Genomic DNA, 19696 nt, shown 5'->3' with positions numbered 1-19696 from the left:
CCTATGGGCTACACTGCGCACAATTAGCCGGCAGTGGCGGCCGCGCATATACAATCAAACTAGTGATTCTGTGAGGAGATCTGGAAAACATGCACTGTTTGGGGTCCTGAGGACCGAGTTTGAGAACCTGTGGTATAGACTATCACTGATACAGAACTTCAGCTGCCATGTCAGGCATCTCTAATGTTATGATATGAAGTCAGAATACTTTGGCATACATGAGAACTAACTAGAAACAAAGGTGGCGTTTTTGGAAACCAGTGCACAGGATAAGGTGCTGTTATCCACAGAAACCAATGAGATTCTGCAAAACTTTTAGTGCAGTTTAGAAAATGAAAGTGGCTGCTGTGGATTGCAGCTCCCGGTCTCTGGCTTGTCCCAGCAGGAGTGGCTCTATGTACCGGTCTCTGGCTTGTCCCAGCAGGAGTGGCTCTATGTACCGGTCTCTGGCTTGTCCTAGCAGGAGTGCCTCTATGTACTGGTCTCTGCCTTGTCCCAGCAGGAGTGGCTCTATGTATCGGTCTCTGGCTTGTCCCAGCAGGAGTGGCTCTATGTATCGGTCTCTGGCTTGTCCCAGCAGGAGTGGCTCTATGTATCGGTCTCTGGCTTGTCCCAGCAGGAGTGGCTCTATGTACCGGTCTCTGGCTTGTCCCAGCAGGAGTGGCTCTATGTACCGGTCTCTGGCTTGTCCCAGCAGGAGTGGCTCTATGTACCGGTCTCTGGCTTGTCCCAGCAGGAGTGGCTCTATGTATCGGTCTCTGGCTTGTCCTAGCAGGAGTGCCTCTATGTACTGGTCTCTGCCTTGTCCCAGCAGGAGTGGCTCTATGTATCGGTCTCTGGCTTGTCCCAGCAGGAGTGGCTCTATGTATCGGTCTCTGACTTGTCCCAGCAGGAGTGGCTCTATGTACCGGTCTCTGGCTTGTCCCAGCAGGAGTGGCTCTATGTACCGGTCTCTGGCTAGCCCCAGCAGGAGTGGCTCTATGTACCGGTCTCTGGCTTGTCCCAGCAGGAGTGGCTCTATGTTCGGTCTCTGGCTAGTCCCAGCAGGAGTGGCTCTATGTACCAGTCTCTGGGGTGTCCCAGCAGGAGTGGCTCTATGTTCGGTCTCTGGCTAGTCCCAGCAGGAGTGGCTCTATGTGCTGCCTGAAGCAAGACTGAAACAGCACTTTCTCAGCCCCCGCTTCCAAACCAGCATAAACATTTGCTTTCACCGTAAAATATATTTTATTATTTAAACATCATTAAATATACCAACAAGAAATATTACTAACGTGTACATTTGCATCGAGAATTTTTTTTTTATTGCATAAATTCCCTTTATTTGCAGCTCCCCCCCTCAAAAAAGCCCCCAAACCCTTCCTGAAACAACTGCCTTAGGTCGCCTCATTACGGATGTACTCCTGTGTCCTGGGTTAGGCAGTGATAACTTGCTGCTCATTTCAGTACTGTCCTACATGTTGGATGGAGAAACTAAACATCAGAGTGCAAGCTCCTGGTGCAACTTGTGTAGCCACAACAATATAAAACTATTATATAAATACTCCCTGTGGTTTTTATTTATTTTACACGTAGATTCTTGGTGAACCAGTTATATGAAAGTAGTAAAAAATGTAAATTCACATTATAAATAGGTTAGCAGACCTAGACAGCACTGTCACAATTCTTACCCTATCCTATATACATATTGACCAGTAAGGTTAATGGAAGCTGCTGAAGCATGCACACATTCAGACAGTGAGGGTGGAATACGGTGAGCGATAGTCCTTAGGCAGAAAACATTCATCTATGGCCAATGTAAGTAGATAAACTCCACCATGTACCACACTGAACTATCTTTGCGGCTATAGACCCACAGTAATGTAACCAATCTGCAGGGGGCAGTAATGAGCTGCTCTATGCACCGGAAATGCAGCAAGCCAATCATTTCTTTTTTCACAGTTAATATAATAATACAAACCCCCCCCCCCCCCCCCCATACAAACGGGATACAGTCATTATGTTGACAGTGATATTATCTATAGTGCCACTGTCGGCAGTAGATGCCAACAAGGTTAAAATTATACTTAGAACATTGTAACGGTGTGGGCATTGTAACTTTAAACAAGCTGCTTTAACGGCATCTTTTAATGTTTACTGCCAAGACAGTTAAGTATCATTTTAACCTTGTAGGCATTGTGGTGCCGGCATACTGTTGCCAACAGTGATGTTGTCGACATTGCGACTGTAGACATTTTGTATGTATTCCATACCAACTACATCAGTGATGATATGCAACGGTCACCTTCATTGCTTTGCTCTCATATTTGTTTGTTATAGTCAGTAACACTTGTATAAAATGCCTGCGGATAAGTCACTATAGACAGATTCATTCATTACATGTATTGATTTAACATATTACTGAGACTAAGTGTGGCCCCTTTGAAGATTAGAGGCCCACTATGCCCCCCGAAGTGTATCAGGCTGCTCTGCAATCTACATGGGACAATGTCAGTGTTGCTACCATATCATCTGTGTAACAGCCCTGCCCTTGGCGACAGAAAGACTATTCCAAAGTCCCTCTCTTGTCTCACGGGTCTGGTGAGTTTTTACTAGTTTTTATGGAGTCAAAGGGATTTATGTTATCGGCAGACAATCTAACATGTCCTAGGCGTGCGATAGATGGCTCATATGTCATGGGAAGTGGCTTTGCTATTGAAATCTAATAGCAGCCTAACTCCAATGCCCTGTGTTTTATGTATTGAGCAACATTATCTAACATTGAGCATTATCTTTAATGCCATATGTTAAATATTAAACAAATAGTGCATGTAAAATTGAAAGTATGAAAACTATCAGAGCTTTAATTGCCATTGACGTAGTTATACTGCTAAATTAGGGCCTCATTTAGAGTTAGGTGCTAAACCAGCACAGGGAACACTTCCCCCCGGAACAAACCATGCTGCAACGCAATTTCATTTTGTTTTTGTGTTGTTGTTTTTTTCCCATGCAGGGAAACGACTTCCTGCCTTTGTATGTAGTGCACAAATATTGTCCAACTTTATTTTTAAACTAAGATTTAGGGGTATATTTACTAAATTGTGGGGTTTTAGAAGAGATGTTACCCATAGCAACCAATCAGCTAGTAGCTATTATCTTCTTGAAGGTGCTAGATAAATGTAAAGTAGAATCTGGTTGATACGGGCAACATCTTCACTTCTAAAAACCTGCACTTTAGTAAATGTAGAGTTGTGTTACAGTAGGAAGCATCCTCCTCCCCACTCTAAGTCTGTCCTTACATCTTATTTATGTCTCATTGCTGAGCAACAACATCATTGTGGCAAGGTGCAAAGCTCTACCTTCCAGATGGATTTATTCCTATCTTTAAATAAGGAATCAGGGACATACTGACCAATTACTGGGACTTGGTCCCGATAATGATAATTACTTATCGCTGCATACTGCTGCAATAAGAAATCGTCATTTTGTCCAAATGTATTTATTAACATTCATTATTATAATAAATTATTATAAATAATAATATTAATAATAATGTGCTAGCTAATAATTTGCCATCATGTTACCAATAGGCTACAATGACTAGCGACTATCTAAATACGTACTTGGCTATCAGGGCCACGTTCCAGCATGCAGCTGGCTGTGGGGGCTACTTTTGCAGTTGAAAAGGAAGGGTCGCAGCATATATCTACGATATCTGGTGTGTGCCCCATACATACATTGATACTTCTTATTTGTGGGTATCCCCCTTAAGTTTAGTAATACATTATTTTCTGTGCCAACAATCTGATCTATTGTTAACGCGTTTCTCCAAACTTTTGATTTGTTTCAAATTGGGACAGCATGGTTACACTACACAGGACGTGCCAATGTCACATTGGGCATGCCACGTCCCACACGGGGGGAATGCCTAGCACACCTAAAGAGCTGGGCCATCCCCAGCTTCCTTTCCCTCCCCTAAAAACACCCCTTTATTTAAAGTGGTACCTATCATATAGGGCAGGCACCCGAAGTATCCTGGAATCATCCGATGGAAGAGTCCCCCCAAACCGGAACAATCCTACCAATTGATCGAAATTAAAAATAACTTAAAAATAAAAATGAGACCCCACAAGTCAACGTAATGTATTGTTAGGGCTGCCAGGACTACCACACTGCCTCTAGAGCAGTTCGGTTCACTTAAAGCAGACCTGTCATCTACACACAAAGGCTCCTTGAACATGGAGACTATATAAATAATCATATGCAGTGCAGTTAATGCTGTCTGTACCTTGTTACACGTCTGCATGAAGTTACCCATATTTTGTCTGGGTACAAAGGATGAGTGAGAGCATCCCACGCACCGGCAGGAGCACGCCCATCGTCACACGCTGCGTCACCACACGCTGCATCATCACAATATGAGAATAATTCCAGTCTTTAAAACCGGCTCCTGGTTGGCTCTTTACTGCTCACATGGTATAAGTGGCACCGGGTCTTCAACCCACTCCAGCTGATGCCTATGGTACTACTGCACCATGTTGAAGACACAGAAGAAGGGGCGCAGAGTACATCTTACTCTCTATTACGAGTGGTGTGCATGTTAGTAACCGTACACTGCAATGAGGCTGTACTATTGACAGACTTATTAAAATGTGCGTGACTGGGCCAAGTACATTCTACTTCTCATCTGCACTTTTTACTTTAAATATACCAAACTTTCTGGATAATTATCGAATGACAGCAACAAGGTGCAATATTCTGCTCACAAACTCCATGATCAGCTGGTCGCAACACCAGTGGTTCCATCTCTACGTCAATCATATAGGAGTAATACACGACTGCAGCTAATTTGACATCACTTCTAGTGCACTTCCACTCTGAGGTACTGGTCATTATAAAACATTAGAATCTGGATTAGTTACACTTTGTAAATCCCTGAGAAATCAGCATTTTATTTAAAAAATATATATATTCTCCATGGCGCAATGCGCATGTCTATTCTAAGGCACAGCGGGGCTCATCTTCGCACGGCTCTCTGTGTATAACTAGAATAAAGATCAGCCATTTACTGACCAGAGTATTATTGCTTCCGTTCCCATCTATGTGACAGACTACGCTTTCCAAAAAAAAAGATTTTTCCTTTCAAAATTGCTCGACATTTGAGGACATGTCCTTATCTGACAGCCGCTAACATGGCGTGCTCCTTATAGCAAGCGGTTTAGCGTTACAGTCAGCGCAGGGAAGCGTTGCCCTCCGTGCAATACCAGTCCTGGTTATCTGGCTGTAGAATATATGCCTCGCTTTATTATAGCCGGAGCTCCCAGACTCCAGGCAGACACAACAGCATACACCCTCCTTACATCATTACCCGATTATATAGTCCTTTTCCTATGTCAAATGTTTCGCCACATTGATGATTGTCGTAGCTAAGAATAGAAGGGGAAGAATTTTTTTTTTTGTTCAAATAAAATAAAAAAAAATGGTTGTGTCTGATGCTTCAACACATTGGAGTCGTAACACCGGGTTATATCAGTCTGGCGTCGCACTCTGCGGTTTGTCGTGTTACCGTGGGCACTGTAGGTCTCCTAATCTCTTGTTCTCTTTACAGAATGACTCCAGCCTTGATACAATCCGGATTGTTCTTACTGACAATGACAGAGAACGTCCTGCTTCAAGGTCTGCTCTTCTCAAACTGCGGAACAATCCCCACATCTTCTTGATGTAGAACCCCAGTTTCTGCTTTGCTCTGCTCCGGCCCATCCTCTGCTAGCCTGGATAAGTAACTCTGCGGAGAAGGTAAAAACTTCCTCAGTTTATACATTACAGCAACATCTCGCATTGTACACAATGTTTCAATTGTCACAAAAGAAAGAACACAGGGCCTGATTCAGAGCCGAACGCTCTGACCAGAGCGCTCGCTCTGAATCAGGGCCCTCCTCCATGAAAATGGAGCGGCCTCCTGGCCACTCGCATAGCTGTGGGTGACCACCCACAGCATATGCGAGCGTCCATGATGATGGTCGTGATGGTCAAGACCGACCATCGGGCTTGCGACGGAGACCCTGCGGTAGGGTCTCGATGCCGCAAGCCCTGGAGTGATTTTGGCTCTATCAGAGCCAAAATCACTCCCACTGACATCACTAGTGATGTCAGTGGGGCCGGCTTGAGACGGTAGGCGTTCCCATGGGAACGCCTCCGTCTGGCAGGCACGCCCCCGGCACGCCCACCAAAGGGGGCGTGCTGTCAATCAACATCGACAGCACGCCCCCTTTGGTGCAAGACCCGGAGCGATGGCGAGCCAGTCGCTCGTCGGGTCTCGCGCATGCGCACGACGGAGCTCCCTCCATCGTGCGCATGCGCAGTGGGGGAACATCGACCCGCTTGCGAGCATCCTGCGCTCGCGAACGGGTCTAAATGACCCCCACAGGGCCTGATTCAGAGTTGGGAATAGAGTGAGATATCTCTCTCAACTGTGAACCTGAACAAACCATATTGCAATACAAGGGGTGTAAATAAATATTTTTTTTTACATGTGGGATAAATACTGGCTGCTTTTGCATGTAGCCCACAAATACTGCACAGCTTTATTATTACTCTACAATGTAGTTGTTAGTTTGGACACCTCCCTCCCAAATCTAAATCTCTCTGCACATTTTAAATCTGCCCCCCCTGCAGTGCAGCATGGTGTCACCAAGATGATCAGTTGAGAGAGATATCTCACTCTGGGCCTGATTCAGACCCGGTCGCAATCGCTAAGCGCTCGCAACCGGGTCGATGTTTGCCCACTGGGCATGCGCACGACGGAGCCGGCTCCGTCGTGCGCATGCACGAGACCCGGCTAGCGACGGGTGCTCTGTCGCTCCGGGTCTCGCACCAAAGGGGGCGAGCTGTCGATGGTGATTGACAGCTCACCCCGTTTGGTAGGCGGGCAGAGGGGGTGGCTGGCCAAATGGAGGCGTTCCCGAAGGAACGCCTGCCGTTTGGGGGCGGCCACACTGACATTAGAGCCAGAAGCTCTCTGGGGCTTGCGGCCACGAGACCCTACCACAAGGGTCTCGTCGCAAGCCCGATGGTCGCGATGGTCTCGACCATCGCGACCATCAACCTGGCCGCTCGTAATAGCTGTGGGTGGTCACCCACAGCTATGCGAGCAGCCAGGAGGCTGAACAAAAAAAAAAAAACGCCCTGATTCAGAGCGAGCGCTCGTTCAGAGCGTCCGTCTCTGAATCAGGCCTTCTATTCCCAAGTCTGAATCAGGCCCACAGCACATTCACGCCACAAGTTCCTCCCAACGCAAACGGGAAAATATTCTTATAATACAAAAGTCTAATCCCAAAGACAGGAGCTTTCCAAGCGACCAATAATGGATTCCCTCTTTGTAAGTAGGCCGATAAAGGAGACATGCAATGATTGGCCACGTACTATACAGGCTGCAGGATAATTGGTCCTTTTTGTAAAAAAGTATAGAATAAATAAGACATATGCATTAATAGATAAAAAATAACTGCCAGTAAGACCTGTCGCCTACAGTATTTGCTATGCAGCACTATATTTCTCCTTTGGAACACATAATATTATGTATGAATGCTTGGAACTGTAGAAGCATTTGGGCTTCGTTACTCGCACAAGTTATACTGGAACGATATTTCAGATTGCACTGGGCTGTGATTCTGATACACCTATTAATTGGCACTGAGTTGTGGCTGGCTTGCACAAACACGTTTGCAAACCTTCACCTTGAAACATCCTTTACATTAATAAATGTTCCTGGTACAGCACCTGAGAAAGCAGCAGCAGCAGCAGGCAGGTGTCCCTGGTCTAGTGACTCTAATGCAAAATCCATTTATAAAGTGGCGCAGTAACTATTGCACACCAGCTAATATCTGGAGCTTTAATAATCATACCTGGTGGCATTTTTACCACTGCTCTTATTAACCCTGTATGGGCCTAAACTGTTTTGCAAGAAACCCGCTCTTATTTGCAAATGTCATGGCCCACAGAATAGGCGGTCAGCTCTGTCTGCAAGCCACCACAGCAACCCTGGGGCAATCTCCCGGAGAATGTAGCTACTATGGGCCTGATTCAGAGCCGGACGCTCTGACCAGAGCGCACGCTCTGAATCAGGGCCCTCCTCCATTAAAATGGAGCGTCCTCCAGGACGCTCGTATAGCTGTGGGTGACCACCCACAGCATATACGAGCGTCCAAAAAGATGGTCGCGATGGTCTTGACCATCGGACTTGCGACAGAGACCCTGCGGTAGGGTTTCCCAGCCACAAGCCCAGGAGTGATTTTGGCTCTATCAGAGCCAAAATCACTCCCACTGACATCACTAGTGATGTCAGTGGGGCCGGCTTCAGACGGTAGGCGTTGCCATGGGAACGCCTCCGTCTGGCAGGCACGCCCCCGGCACGCCCACCAAAGGGGGCGTGCTGTCAATCAACATCGACAGCACGCCCCCTTTGGTGCGAGACCCGGAGCGATGGGAAGCCCGTCGCTCCCCGGGTCTCGCACATGCGCACGATGGAGCTCCCTCCGTCGTGCGCATGCGCAGTGGGGAACATCGACCCACTTGCGAGCGTACTGCCGCTTGCGAGTGGGTCTGAATGACCCCCTATGTGAGGTTTGCTATCAAGGTCTACCACTATAGACATATAAGTTACCTATATTTTGTTATTATGATAATTGTACTGTAGTGTGGGGGAAGTGTATGTGTATGTGTGTGTGGGTGGGGATGGGGGCTTTATGGTGGCAATGAGATATATAAAGTGGAGGGAGATAAAGTACCAATCAATCAGCTCCTAACTGGCATTTTTCAATGCAAATTCACGCATCTGTGTGTATGGCCATCCTATTCGGACACAACTTGGCTCGATCCTGGAATTGAGGGCCTGATTCAGAGCCGGACGCTCTGACCAGAATGCTCGCTCTGAATCAGGGCCCTCCTACATGAAAATGGAGCGGCCTTATGGACGCTCGCATAGCTGTGGGTTACCACCCACAGCTTATGCGAGCATCCATGATGATGGTCAAGACCATCGCGACCATCGGGCTTGCGACGGAGATCCTGCGGTAGGGTCTCGCTGCCGCAAGCCCTGGAGTGCTTTTGGCTCTATCAGAGCCAAAATCACTCCCACTGACATCACTAGTGATGTCAGTGGGGCCGGCTTCAGACGGTAGGCGTTCCCATGGGGATGCCTCCGTCTGGCAGCCACGCCCCCGGCACGTCCACCAAAGGGGGCGTGCTGTCAATCAACATCGACAGCATGCCCCCTATGGTGCGAGACCTGGAGCGACAGAGAGCCCGTCGCTATCCGGGTCTCGCGCATGTGCACGACGGAGCTCCCTCCATCGTGCGCATGCGCAGTGGGGCAACATCGACCTGCTTGCGAGCGTCCTGCGCTCGCGAGCGGGTCTGAATGACCCCCTGCATACGGAGATAAGTTGAAAACAGATGAAAAGTCCAAATCGGCAAAAACTTTTTTCCAAACTGCACTTTTTGCGGCTAAATGAATACGGCCCATAGTGTAGAATATGGGGTTACGATAGAGCATCCCAGCGTCATTCACAACACTCAGGGAAAGGGTGGCGAAATGCCCATCACCGATAGGATAGATCCCTCTTCTCCACACCCTTATAGTGTTGGCCAGCGTCTAAGGCCAGCCTAGCCACGGGTTCTTTAATACCCATTCCTTTCCTAGGTCTCCGACCCCAGGTAAAATTCTCCAACAATTGATGAACATGTGAAAGACAAAATCTAGTGCATTATCCCAATAAAAAAATCTTTAATAGCAGCAAATAGCGCACTCACATTAGAATAAAATAAGACATGCATATCAATTGTAAATGCAAATATCCTCATTAAAAGTCCCAGATTTCTGCTGTCATGTGGAGGCCTACAGCTGTTATTCCATCCGCCACGTTGTTAATGCGGCCCTGAGTGGAAGGATCTTTATATTTTCAGAGCTTGATAAATAGCACGATCATAGCTTACATATCACCAATTGTGATCAGTTTCCCACAAGTGGTACACCTGCCCAGAGATCCGCAGTCTAATAAACTCGCCACTGCGCACCAAGAACCACCGCAAGTCAGGGTTGGCTTTTATGCCGGAAATTCGTAGCTTGCAGCCCTCTGTGACGTACACGAGGACCAAAGAGGACGCTTGGTGAAGCTGACAATATGCAGAGGTCAATTCTTTAGAGATATCTGGATAAGATTAACTATTCTAATAGTGTACAGCAGTGAGGTCTGAGGTACTGTTGAGATGCTGCGTGAGCAGCGAGGTGAGAGGTACTGCTGAGGCGTTCTTTATTTTGGGACAGTGGGGACCCTGCCTATACTGACAGTAATAAATGGGTCTCTGGAGAGCCGCAATAATAAGTATATGTACGGTGCTTCTTGTTCCATTTAGAAACTGACATTTTGCTTCCGAATTTGTTAACCTACTTTAAAGGGATAAGAATTAGGAGGTATAAGTGTCTCACGTGCATCACAAATATATATATATATATATGCACAGTGTCTGAATAATATTGTGAAGGAGTCAAGTTTAATATCTTCAGTATAATAAATAGGTAATAGAAGTGGTAAGTGCAATGCTTAGAAACATGCAGTCATTGGAATGCTATGTGTTATCTATGTCTGATTAATTGTTGGAAAGTCACTTATGGCAATTATGTTACAGGTATGATATAATACAGTTGCAGAGGATACTAATTTGTAACAAAAAGGAATAACAGTTACATGAAGTGGATATTTAACCCACAATTGACTGATAGAACCTCTGAGAGACATATAACTGTTTTACTATAAGTGATCACCATTAAAGGCTGACTGGTAAATGCAGATGGGCAATGATTTTACGGTGATGAAAGGATTACAACTTGTATTGCTGTTTATTTCTGATTAGACTGGTTTATTGGATGAAATGTAAATTAACTCCACAGCTATATGAAATACAGAAATAAATACAACATAATAAACTCGTCGTATTATAACTGCTGATCCTAGGAATACCTAATACAGGTTGAGTCTCCCATATCCGAAATGCTCGGGACCAGGAGCATTTTGGATTATTCTGGTTTACGGAATACCTGGGGGGGGACCCGGCGGGTGTCACGGGAGGCCCTGGCGTGTGCTGCGGGTGGGTCCGTAAGGTGTCGCGCGGGTGTTGCGGTGGTCCGGCGGGTGCTACAGGTGTCCGATGGGTGTCATGAGGGGTCCGGCGACTGAGGCGGAAGGGTACGGCGGGTACTGCAGCTGTCACGAGGTGTCCGGTGGGTGCTGCGGCTGTCACGAGGGGTCTGGCGGCTGCCGCTGGGGTCTGGCAGGTGATGCTGGGGGTGGCCCGGCTTGTGGACCACGCCCACACCGCTAGTCACTGGCCGCTGATACTAGTGACGTCAGGTCATGTCGTGACGTCACATATGCACCGAAATATTCAGTTTTTTGGAATATTTCGGTTTTGGAATAACGGATATGGGAGACTCAACCTGTAATAGGTTAAATTGAAGGGATCAGGTTATAATTTTTGCCTGATTACTCACAAATACTATTAATAATAAAAATAATTATATTTAATTGCATTATAATTATCGTCTTATTTGTTTGTTTTAGGTGTATGATAATAAAAGTTATATTTTAAATAAAATAAGTGTGCCCCAGAAAATACATCATTTCTATATTTTTGCTTCTAAGCAAAAAAATTTTTGATTTAGAGTTTCCTGAAATGATATCTGGGAGCACCACCACCCAATGCAACAAATAATCCTCTTAGATCGCTGAAATGTTATCTGGGAGCATCACCACCACCCAGTGCAACAAATAATCCTCTTAGATCGCTGAAATGATATCTGGGAGCACCACCACCCAGTGCAACAAATAATCCTCTTAGATTGCTGAAATGATATCTAGGAGCACCACCAGCCAGTGCAACAAATAATCCTCTTAGATCGCTGAAATGATATCTGGGAGCACCACCACCCAGTGCAACAAATAATCCTCTTAGATCGCTGAAATGATATCTGGGAGCATCACCACCACCCAATGCAACAAATAATCCTCTTAGATCGCTGAAATGATATCTGGGAGCATCACCACCCAGTGCAACAAATAATCCTCTTAGATCGCTGAAATGATATCTGGGAGCATCACCACCCAGTGCAACAAATAATCCTCTTAGATCGCTGAAATGATATCTGGGAGCATCACCACCACCCAATGCAACAAATAATCCTCTTAGATCGCTGAAATGATATCTGGGAGCATCACCACCACCCAATGCAACAAATAATCCTCTTAGATCGCTGAAATGATATCTTGGAGCACCACCACCCAGTGCAACAAATAATCCTCTTAGATCGCTGAAATGATATCTGGGAGCACCACCACCCAGTGCAACAAATAATCCTCTTAGATCGCTGAAATGTTGGTTAGAGAATACTGATAATACATAGATCTAGTGCAGATTCACACCACTTAGAAAATAGAGGTGAGAGACACTGCTGATGAGATGCGGGAGCAGCGAGGTGAGAGACACTGCTGAGGGTCTGCAGGAGCAGCGAGGTGAGAGACACTGCTGAGGCACTGCGGGAGCAGCGAGGTGAGAGACACTGCTGAGGCGCTGCAGGATCAGTGAGGTAAGAGACGCTGCTGAGGCGCTGCAGAAGCAGCGAGGTGAGAGACACTGCTGAGGGTCTGCAGGAGCAGCGAGGTGAGAGACACTGCTGAGGCACTGCAGGAGCAGCGAGGTGAGAGACACTGCTGAGGCGCTGCAGGAGCAGCGAGGTGAGAGACACTGCTGAGGAGCTGCAGGAGCATTGAGGTAAGAGATGCTGCTGAGGCGCTGCAGAAGCAGTGAGGTAAGAGACGCCGCTGAGGCGCTGCAGGAGCAGTGAGGTAAGAGACGCTGCTGAGGCGCTGCAGGAGCAGTGAGGTAAGAGACACTGCTGAGGTGCTGAAGGAGCAGTGAGGTAAGAGACACTGCTGAGGTGCTGAAGGAGCAGTGAGGTGAGAGACACTGCTGAGGAACTGCGGAAGCAGCGAGGTGAGAGACACTGCTGAGTTGCTGCAGGAGCAGTGAGGTAAGAGATGCTGCTGAGGCACTGCAGGAGCAGTGAGGTAAGAGATGCTGCTGAGGCGCTGCAGGAGCAGTGAGGTAAGAGATGCTGCTGAGGTGCTGCAGGAGCAGTGAGGTAAAAGACACTGCTGAGGAGCTGCGGAAGCAGCGAGGTGAGAGACACTGCTGAGGCACTGCAGGAGCAGTGAGGTGAGAGACACTGCTGAGGCGCTGCAGGAGCAGTGAGGTAAGAGACACTGCTGAGGCGCTGCAGGAGCAGTGAGGTGAGAGACACTGCTGAGGAGCTGCGGAAGCAGCGAGGTGAGACACTGCTGAGGTGCTGAATGAGCAGTGAGGTGAGAGACACTGCTGAGGTGCTGAAGGAGCAGTGAGGTGAGAGACACTGCTGAGGACTTGCGGGAGCAGCGAGGTGAGAGATACTGCTGAGGACCTGCGGGAGCAGTGAGGTGAGAGACACTGCTGAGGACCTGCGGGAGCAGCGAGGTGAGAGACACTGCTGAGGCGCTGCGGGAGCAGTGAGGTGAGAGACACTGCTGAGGACCTGCGGGAGCAGCGAGGTATCACTTACATGTAACCCACTTGCCATTTGCCTTGACCAACAAGAATTAAGACATAAATAGGTTGGTAAAGTGGACACTGGCACCAGGAAATAGTTCAGGGCAGCCGCATATAAAGAATGCACTGATTAGATTATATAGTCATTTTGAATAAGTACTACAACTACTTATTCAAAATGATAAAATCTGGTGCCTGTGCCCGCTTCACCACCCTATTTCATACCCAAATCCTTGTTGGTCAAGTCAAATGGCAAGTGGGTCATACTGTATGTACGTGACCACCGTCTGTGGGTTCCAAGTGTGAAATGAGTTGACCAAGGCTATGTAACCCTTTGCACAATTACTCATTCAAAATGACACAATCTGGTGCCTGTGCCCGCTTCACCACCCTATTTCATGCAAAATATAATTGAAAGTTGTGAAAGAGATGCATTTTTGTTATACAATGTTAACGTAGTGATCTAACTTGATTTAACTGTTTTAATATACATGATCTGAATAAGAAGCTGGAGCACAAATAAGAGCATAATAAGAAACTAATTTCAACCTCATCACAATACTTAGTTGGATAAGTTTGACAGATAGGCCTTGTATATTGTATTTATTTTATTTATTTATTTATTACCAGTTATTTATATAGCGCACACATATTCCGCAGCGCTTTACAGAGAATATCTTACCATTCACATCAGTCCCTGCCCCAGTGGAGCTTACACTCTATGTTCCCTACCACATGCTCACACACATACACACTAGGGTCAATTTTGGGAGGAGCCAATTAACCTACCAGTATATTTTTGGAGTGTGGGAGGAAACCGGAGTACCCGGAGGAAACCCACGCAAGCACAGGGAGAATATACAAACTCCACACAGTTAGGGCCGTAGTGGGAACCGAACCCATGACCTCAGTGCTGTGAGGCAGTAACGCTAACCTTTACACCGTCTGTACAGTATATTGTGTGTACAAAGCCTGACTTGCTGACTTCCGTGTGCTACTTAAAGGGTTAGCAGATAACGTCTTCCTCCAAATGGAACTTAGTGACATTGGTGTAATGCTATTCGGATGATACTATGGGCGTGCCAGGTAAACAGCCAAAGCTCTGATGTTACCATGATATATGTCTGCCCAGTTTAGATGTTGGCTACTGATGTTGTCTGCTGCTGTTAAGCCTTGTATTTATCCAACAAATAATGACTGCACAGGACAGAGACCTATTAAAAAGGACAAGTACGACAACTGCCTTGTAACATCCCATTCTGGGGCAAAGCCCAGCTAATGTCAGCCACTTAAAGCTTTTAAGTGAAAGCATCTGTCTTCAGCCTCACTAGCACTGGGCTTATGGATTTAATGGGAAACAACATTTCAGGAGGTGGGATATCAGGGCTGTCTCAAACTAATCAAGTGTATCTCTAGTGACTGCTCCTCTGGGAATACAAAGCAAAAAGCCATTTGCCAGTGATATCACATATCTTTCTGTATAGTAGTGCCAACCTTTATCTTAATGACCCGAAAACAATCACTATACTGCTTGGCACATTATATCCAAATTCCCATAAATGATCCAACCAGCTTGTAATGTGACCATGCAAAATATAGAGCTCTCGCAAACTAAATTACATAGTAATCTCTCTGGTGGTGTTTTAATTAACACAGTTCTTACACAGTACATTAATATTATATTGACTGCATTAGGAAAAGCACAGACTTACTGAGCAAATGTGTCCTCACTAACGTGTTCCCAAATCGTACCAATCGTGATGGGATGGGTATAGGATGCTGGTGCTCGGGATCCTAGCTATTAAAATCCCAACGATGGCATCCCGATAGGGTTAGGGTATCCTAACCTTCCCTATCTCCCTAACCCACCCTCCCCGATGCCTAAACCTAACCTTAACCCTCCCCCTTAGTGCCTAACCCTCCCCCGAGTGCCTAACTCTAACCCTCCCCCTAACCCCACTACTTACCTTCGGGATGCTGGCGGTCGGGATGCTGGCGCGGGATTCCGGTGTTGGCATTCTGACCGCTGGCATCCCTTTTGTCAGGATACTGAACGTATCCCAATCTGACACGGTACAATACACGAGTACCCATTAGCAGCTGTGAGCGACTTGAATGTTAACCAGGGGAAAAAAAGCAAAAGACAGAGAACCGATAGCTGAGCCACACCATACATTCCACCACGTAGTGCCAAACCCAGTACAACCCAGTACAAAATACTAATCCTAACCTAGTACAAAAACCTAATCCCATCCAGTACAAAATACTAATCCCACCTAGTACAAAATACTAATCCCACCTAGTACAAAATACTAATCCTAACCTAGTACAAAATACTAATCCCACCTAGTACAAAATACTAATCCTAACCTAGTACAAAATACTAATCCTAACCTAGTACAAAATACTAATTCTATCTAACCTAGTACAAAATACTAATCCTATCTAACCTAGTACAAAATACTAATCCTAACCTAGTACAAAATACTAAACCTAACTCAGCACTAAATACTAATCCCACCCAGTACAAAATATCAATTACAAATTACACCTAGTTCAAAATACTAATCTCACCCAGTGCAAAATACTAAACCTAACCTAGTACAAAATACTAATCCCACCTAGTACAAAATACTAATCCTATCTAACCTAGTACAAAATACTAAACCTAACTCAGCACTAAATACTAATCCCACCCAGTACAAAATATTAATTACAAATTACACCTAGTTCAAAATACTAATCCCACCTAGTACAAAATACTAATCCTAACCTACTGCAAAATACTAATACTAACCTAGTACAAAATACTAATTCTAACCTAGTAAAAATACTAATACCACCTAGTACAAAATACTAATCCTATCTAACCTAGTACAAAATACTAAACCTAACTCAGAACTAAATACTAATCCCACCCAGTACAAAATATCAATTACAAATTACACCTAGTTCAAAATACTAATCTCACCCAGTGCAAAATACTAAACCTAACCTAGTACAAAATACTAATCCCACCTTGTACAAAATACTAATCCTATCTAACCTAGTACAAAATACTAATCCTAACCTAGTACAAAATACTAAACCTAACTCAGAACTAAATACTAATCCCACCCAGTACAAAATATCAATTACAAATTACACCTAGTTCAAAATACTAATCTCACCCAATGCAAAATACTAAACCTAACCTAGTACAAAATACTAATCCCACCTAGTACAAAATACTAATCCTATCTAACCTAGTACAAAAGACTAAACCTAACTCAGCACTAAATACTAATCCCACCCAGTACAAAATATCAATTACAAATTACACCTAGTTCAAAATACTAATCCCACCTAGTACAAAATACTAATCCCACCTAGTACAAAATACTAATCCTAACCTAGTACAAAATACTAATCCTAACCTAGTACAAAATACTAATTCTATCTAACCTAGTACAAAATACTAATCCTATCTAACCTAGTACAAAATACTAATCCTAACCTAGTACAAAATACTAAACCTAACTCAGCACTAAATACTAATCCCACCCAGTACAAAATATCAATTACAAATTACACCTAGTTCAAAATACTAATCTCACCCAGTGCAAAATACTAAACCTAACCTAGTACAAAATACTAATCCCACCTAGTACAAAATACTAATCCTATCTAACCTAGTACAAAAGACTAAAGCTAACTCAGCACTAAATACTAATCCCACCCAGTACAAAATATTAATTACAAATTACACCTAGTTCAAAATACTAATCCCACCTAGTACAAAATACTAATCCTAACCTAGTACAAAATACTAATCCTAACCTAGTAAAAAATACTAAACCTAACTCAGAACTAAATACTAATCCCACCCAGTACAAAATATCAATTACAAATTACACCTAGTTCAAAATACTAATCTCACCCAGTGCAAAATACTAAACCTAACCTAGTACAAAATACTAATCCCACCTAGTACAAAATACTAATCCTATCTAACCTAGTACAAAATACTAATCCTAACCTAGTACAAAAGACTAAACCTAACTCAGCACTAAATACTAATCCCACCCAGTACAAAATATTAATTACAAATTACACCTAGTTCAAAATACTAATCCCACCTAGTACAAAATACTAGTCCTAACCTAGTACAAAATACTAATTCTAACCTAGTAAAAATACTAATCCCACCTAGTACAAAATACTAATCCTAACCTAGTACAAAATACTAATCCTAACCTAGTACAAAATACTAAACCTAACTCAGCACTAAATACTAATCCCACCCAGTACAAAATATCAATTACAAATTACACCTAGTTCAAAATACTAATCTCACCCAGTGCAAAATACTAAACCTAACCTAGTACAAAATACTAATTCTAACCTAGTACAAAATATTAATCCAAACCCAGTACACAATACTAATCCTAAACCAGCACAACATACTAATCCTAACCTAGTACTACATACTAATCCTAACCAAGAACAACATACTAATACTAACCCAGTACAAAATACTAATGCTAACCCAGTACAATATACTAATCCTAACCCAGTACAAAATACTAACCCTAACCCAGTACAACATACTAATCCTAACCCAGTACAACATACTAATCCTAACCCAGTACAACATACTAATCATAACCCAGTACAAAATACTAATCCTAACCCAGTACAACATACTAATCCTAACCCAGTACAACATACTAATCATAACCCACTACAAAATACTAATCCCAACCAGTACACTATAAGTGACTTGTGTTGGAGCTACAATGCAACACAGGCGCTAAATTAAGATATAGGTACGTACATCTGAGAACCGCTACCCACAGTTAAGTCGTGGCATGGGTCTCGTGCCATATGGCACAAAAAGGATGGTAGGATGTGGACTCATCTGTACATCGTCACCTTTCCCAAAGTGATGTGGTGGGAATTACAGGCTTCACGTCCACGTTATCAGATTAAGCCCCCCCCCACAATGTGGCAATGAAATAACCCTTTGTTATTGGGCATTACTGGCCTATAGATTTTATAGCTGAGCAAGTGACTATACAACGGTACGGCATAGTCATCATTCTCTCTGGACAAACATTTGCATTATGGTCAATGCACTTATATAGGGAATAGTACAAACACGGTGACAGATGCAAGGAGTAAACTCCCAGAGGAGGTGGTAGAGATTCCGGATCTAGTTCCAAGGCGGGCGTAGACATTTGCCGCAGTCGCGTCTGTGTCTTATGCTAAAGCCGCATCCAATTTTGTACAAACTGAGGCACCCACTTGCAGCGTCTTGAGATGGTATACTTCCGTCTTGAAGCGCCATTGGATGGCACCAATCAGTCACACCAGCGACACTTGCTCCAAAACTAGGGCAGGTGCAGTTCTCTGTCTGAGTGTGGCCTCTTGTGTGAGCGGTTCAGGATCTTTGGAGGCAGCTACTTTCAGCGACATGTCCGCGTCAGCCTAGCCACCCCCTTTTCCCCCCAGGTAAACAATGTATTGGGCCTTCCTAGGCGGTGACTGGGAAGTGGCTATTCGGACGCTGAGAGATGGTCTGGCTTATGGGCGTGTCACTATAGCGGTTGCAAAACTCAGACACACAATCATTCACATTGGAGGCCATATTCTAATGGAGAAACTGCCCCTAGAATGGGGATGGTGCAAGTTTCAATGTTGCAACTGATGCTTGCTTCTAAAGACGCACCATGCGGCATCAAAGTAGGAGCCTCAGTGCTTGTACAGTCTGAGGCATGCTGGTATAGTCACAGACACGGCTACAGCAAAAAACGCTAAAGCGGTCGCAGCGGCATGTCACTCAGAATAAGCCCCATAATGGAAAATGGCCTACATGATGTGCTCTTGAGACCTAATGGGGAGAACTTGACTTGATACCACTTCTCACAGCAACTTGTGGAGGGCAAAGGTCAAGTCAAGACTCTGGAGTCAGATTTGGAGTCCAACAGCACTTGCATTAGACCCAAGTATGGGAACACCAAACACAGCAGTAGAGGAACAGGTGTAAGGTGAAAGGTGGCAGTTCAAGGGCTATATACAATATAATCACTAATTACACCAGCAG

The 19696-nt window shown here is 44.8% G+C and overlaps 1 protein-coding gene across 1 annotated transcript in view; it reads right to left on the bottom strand.

Annotated features, from left to right (window-relative positions):
* Positions 1-1200: 1200 nt before the first annotated feature.
* RBM20 (RNA binding motif protein 20) overlaps positions 1201-19696 on the bottom strand; it is a 337949-nt gene continuing 319453 nt past the window's right edge. Inside the window, exon 14 of the mRNA XM_088464803.1 lies at positions 1201-5761. Within this exon, the coding sequence (XP_088320929.1) occupies positions 5648-5761 (114 nt within the window). The 3' untranslated portion in view covers positions 1201-5647. The remainder of the gene's footprint in view (positions 5762-19696) is intronic.

Source organism: Taudactylus pleione, unplaced genomic scaffold (assembly GCF_031769625.1).
Source record: "Taudactylus pleione unplaced genomic scaffold, aTauple2 ptg000008l, whole genome shotgun sequence".
In the NCBI taxonomy this organism is placed as follows: domain Eukaryota; kingdom Metazoa; phylum Chordata; class Amphibia; order Anura; family Myobatrachidae; genus Taudactylus; species Taudactylus pleione.
The sequence above is the reverse complement of the archived record's forward strand: the minus strand, read 5'-3'. Positions and strand labels throughout refer to the sequence as shown.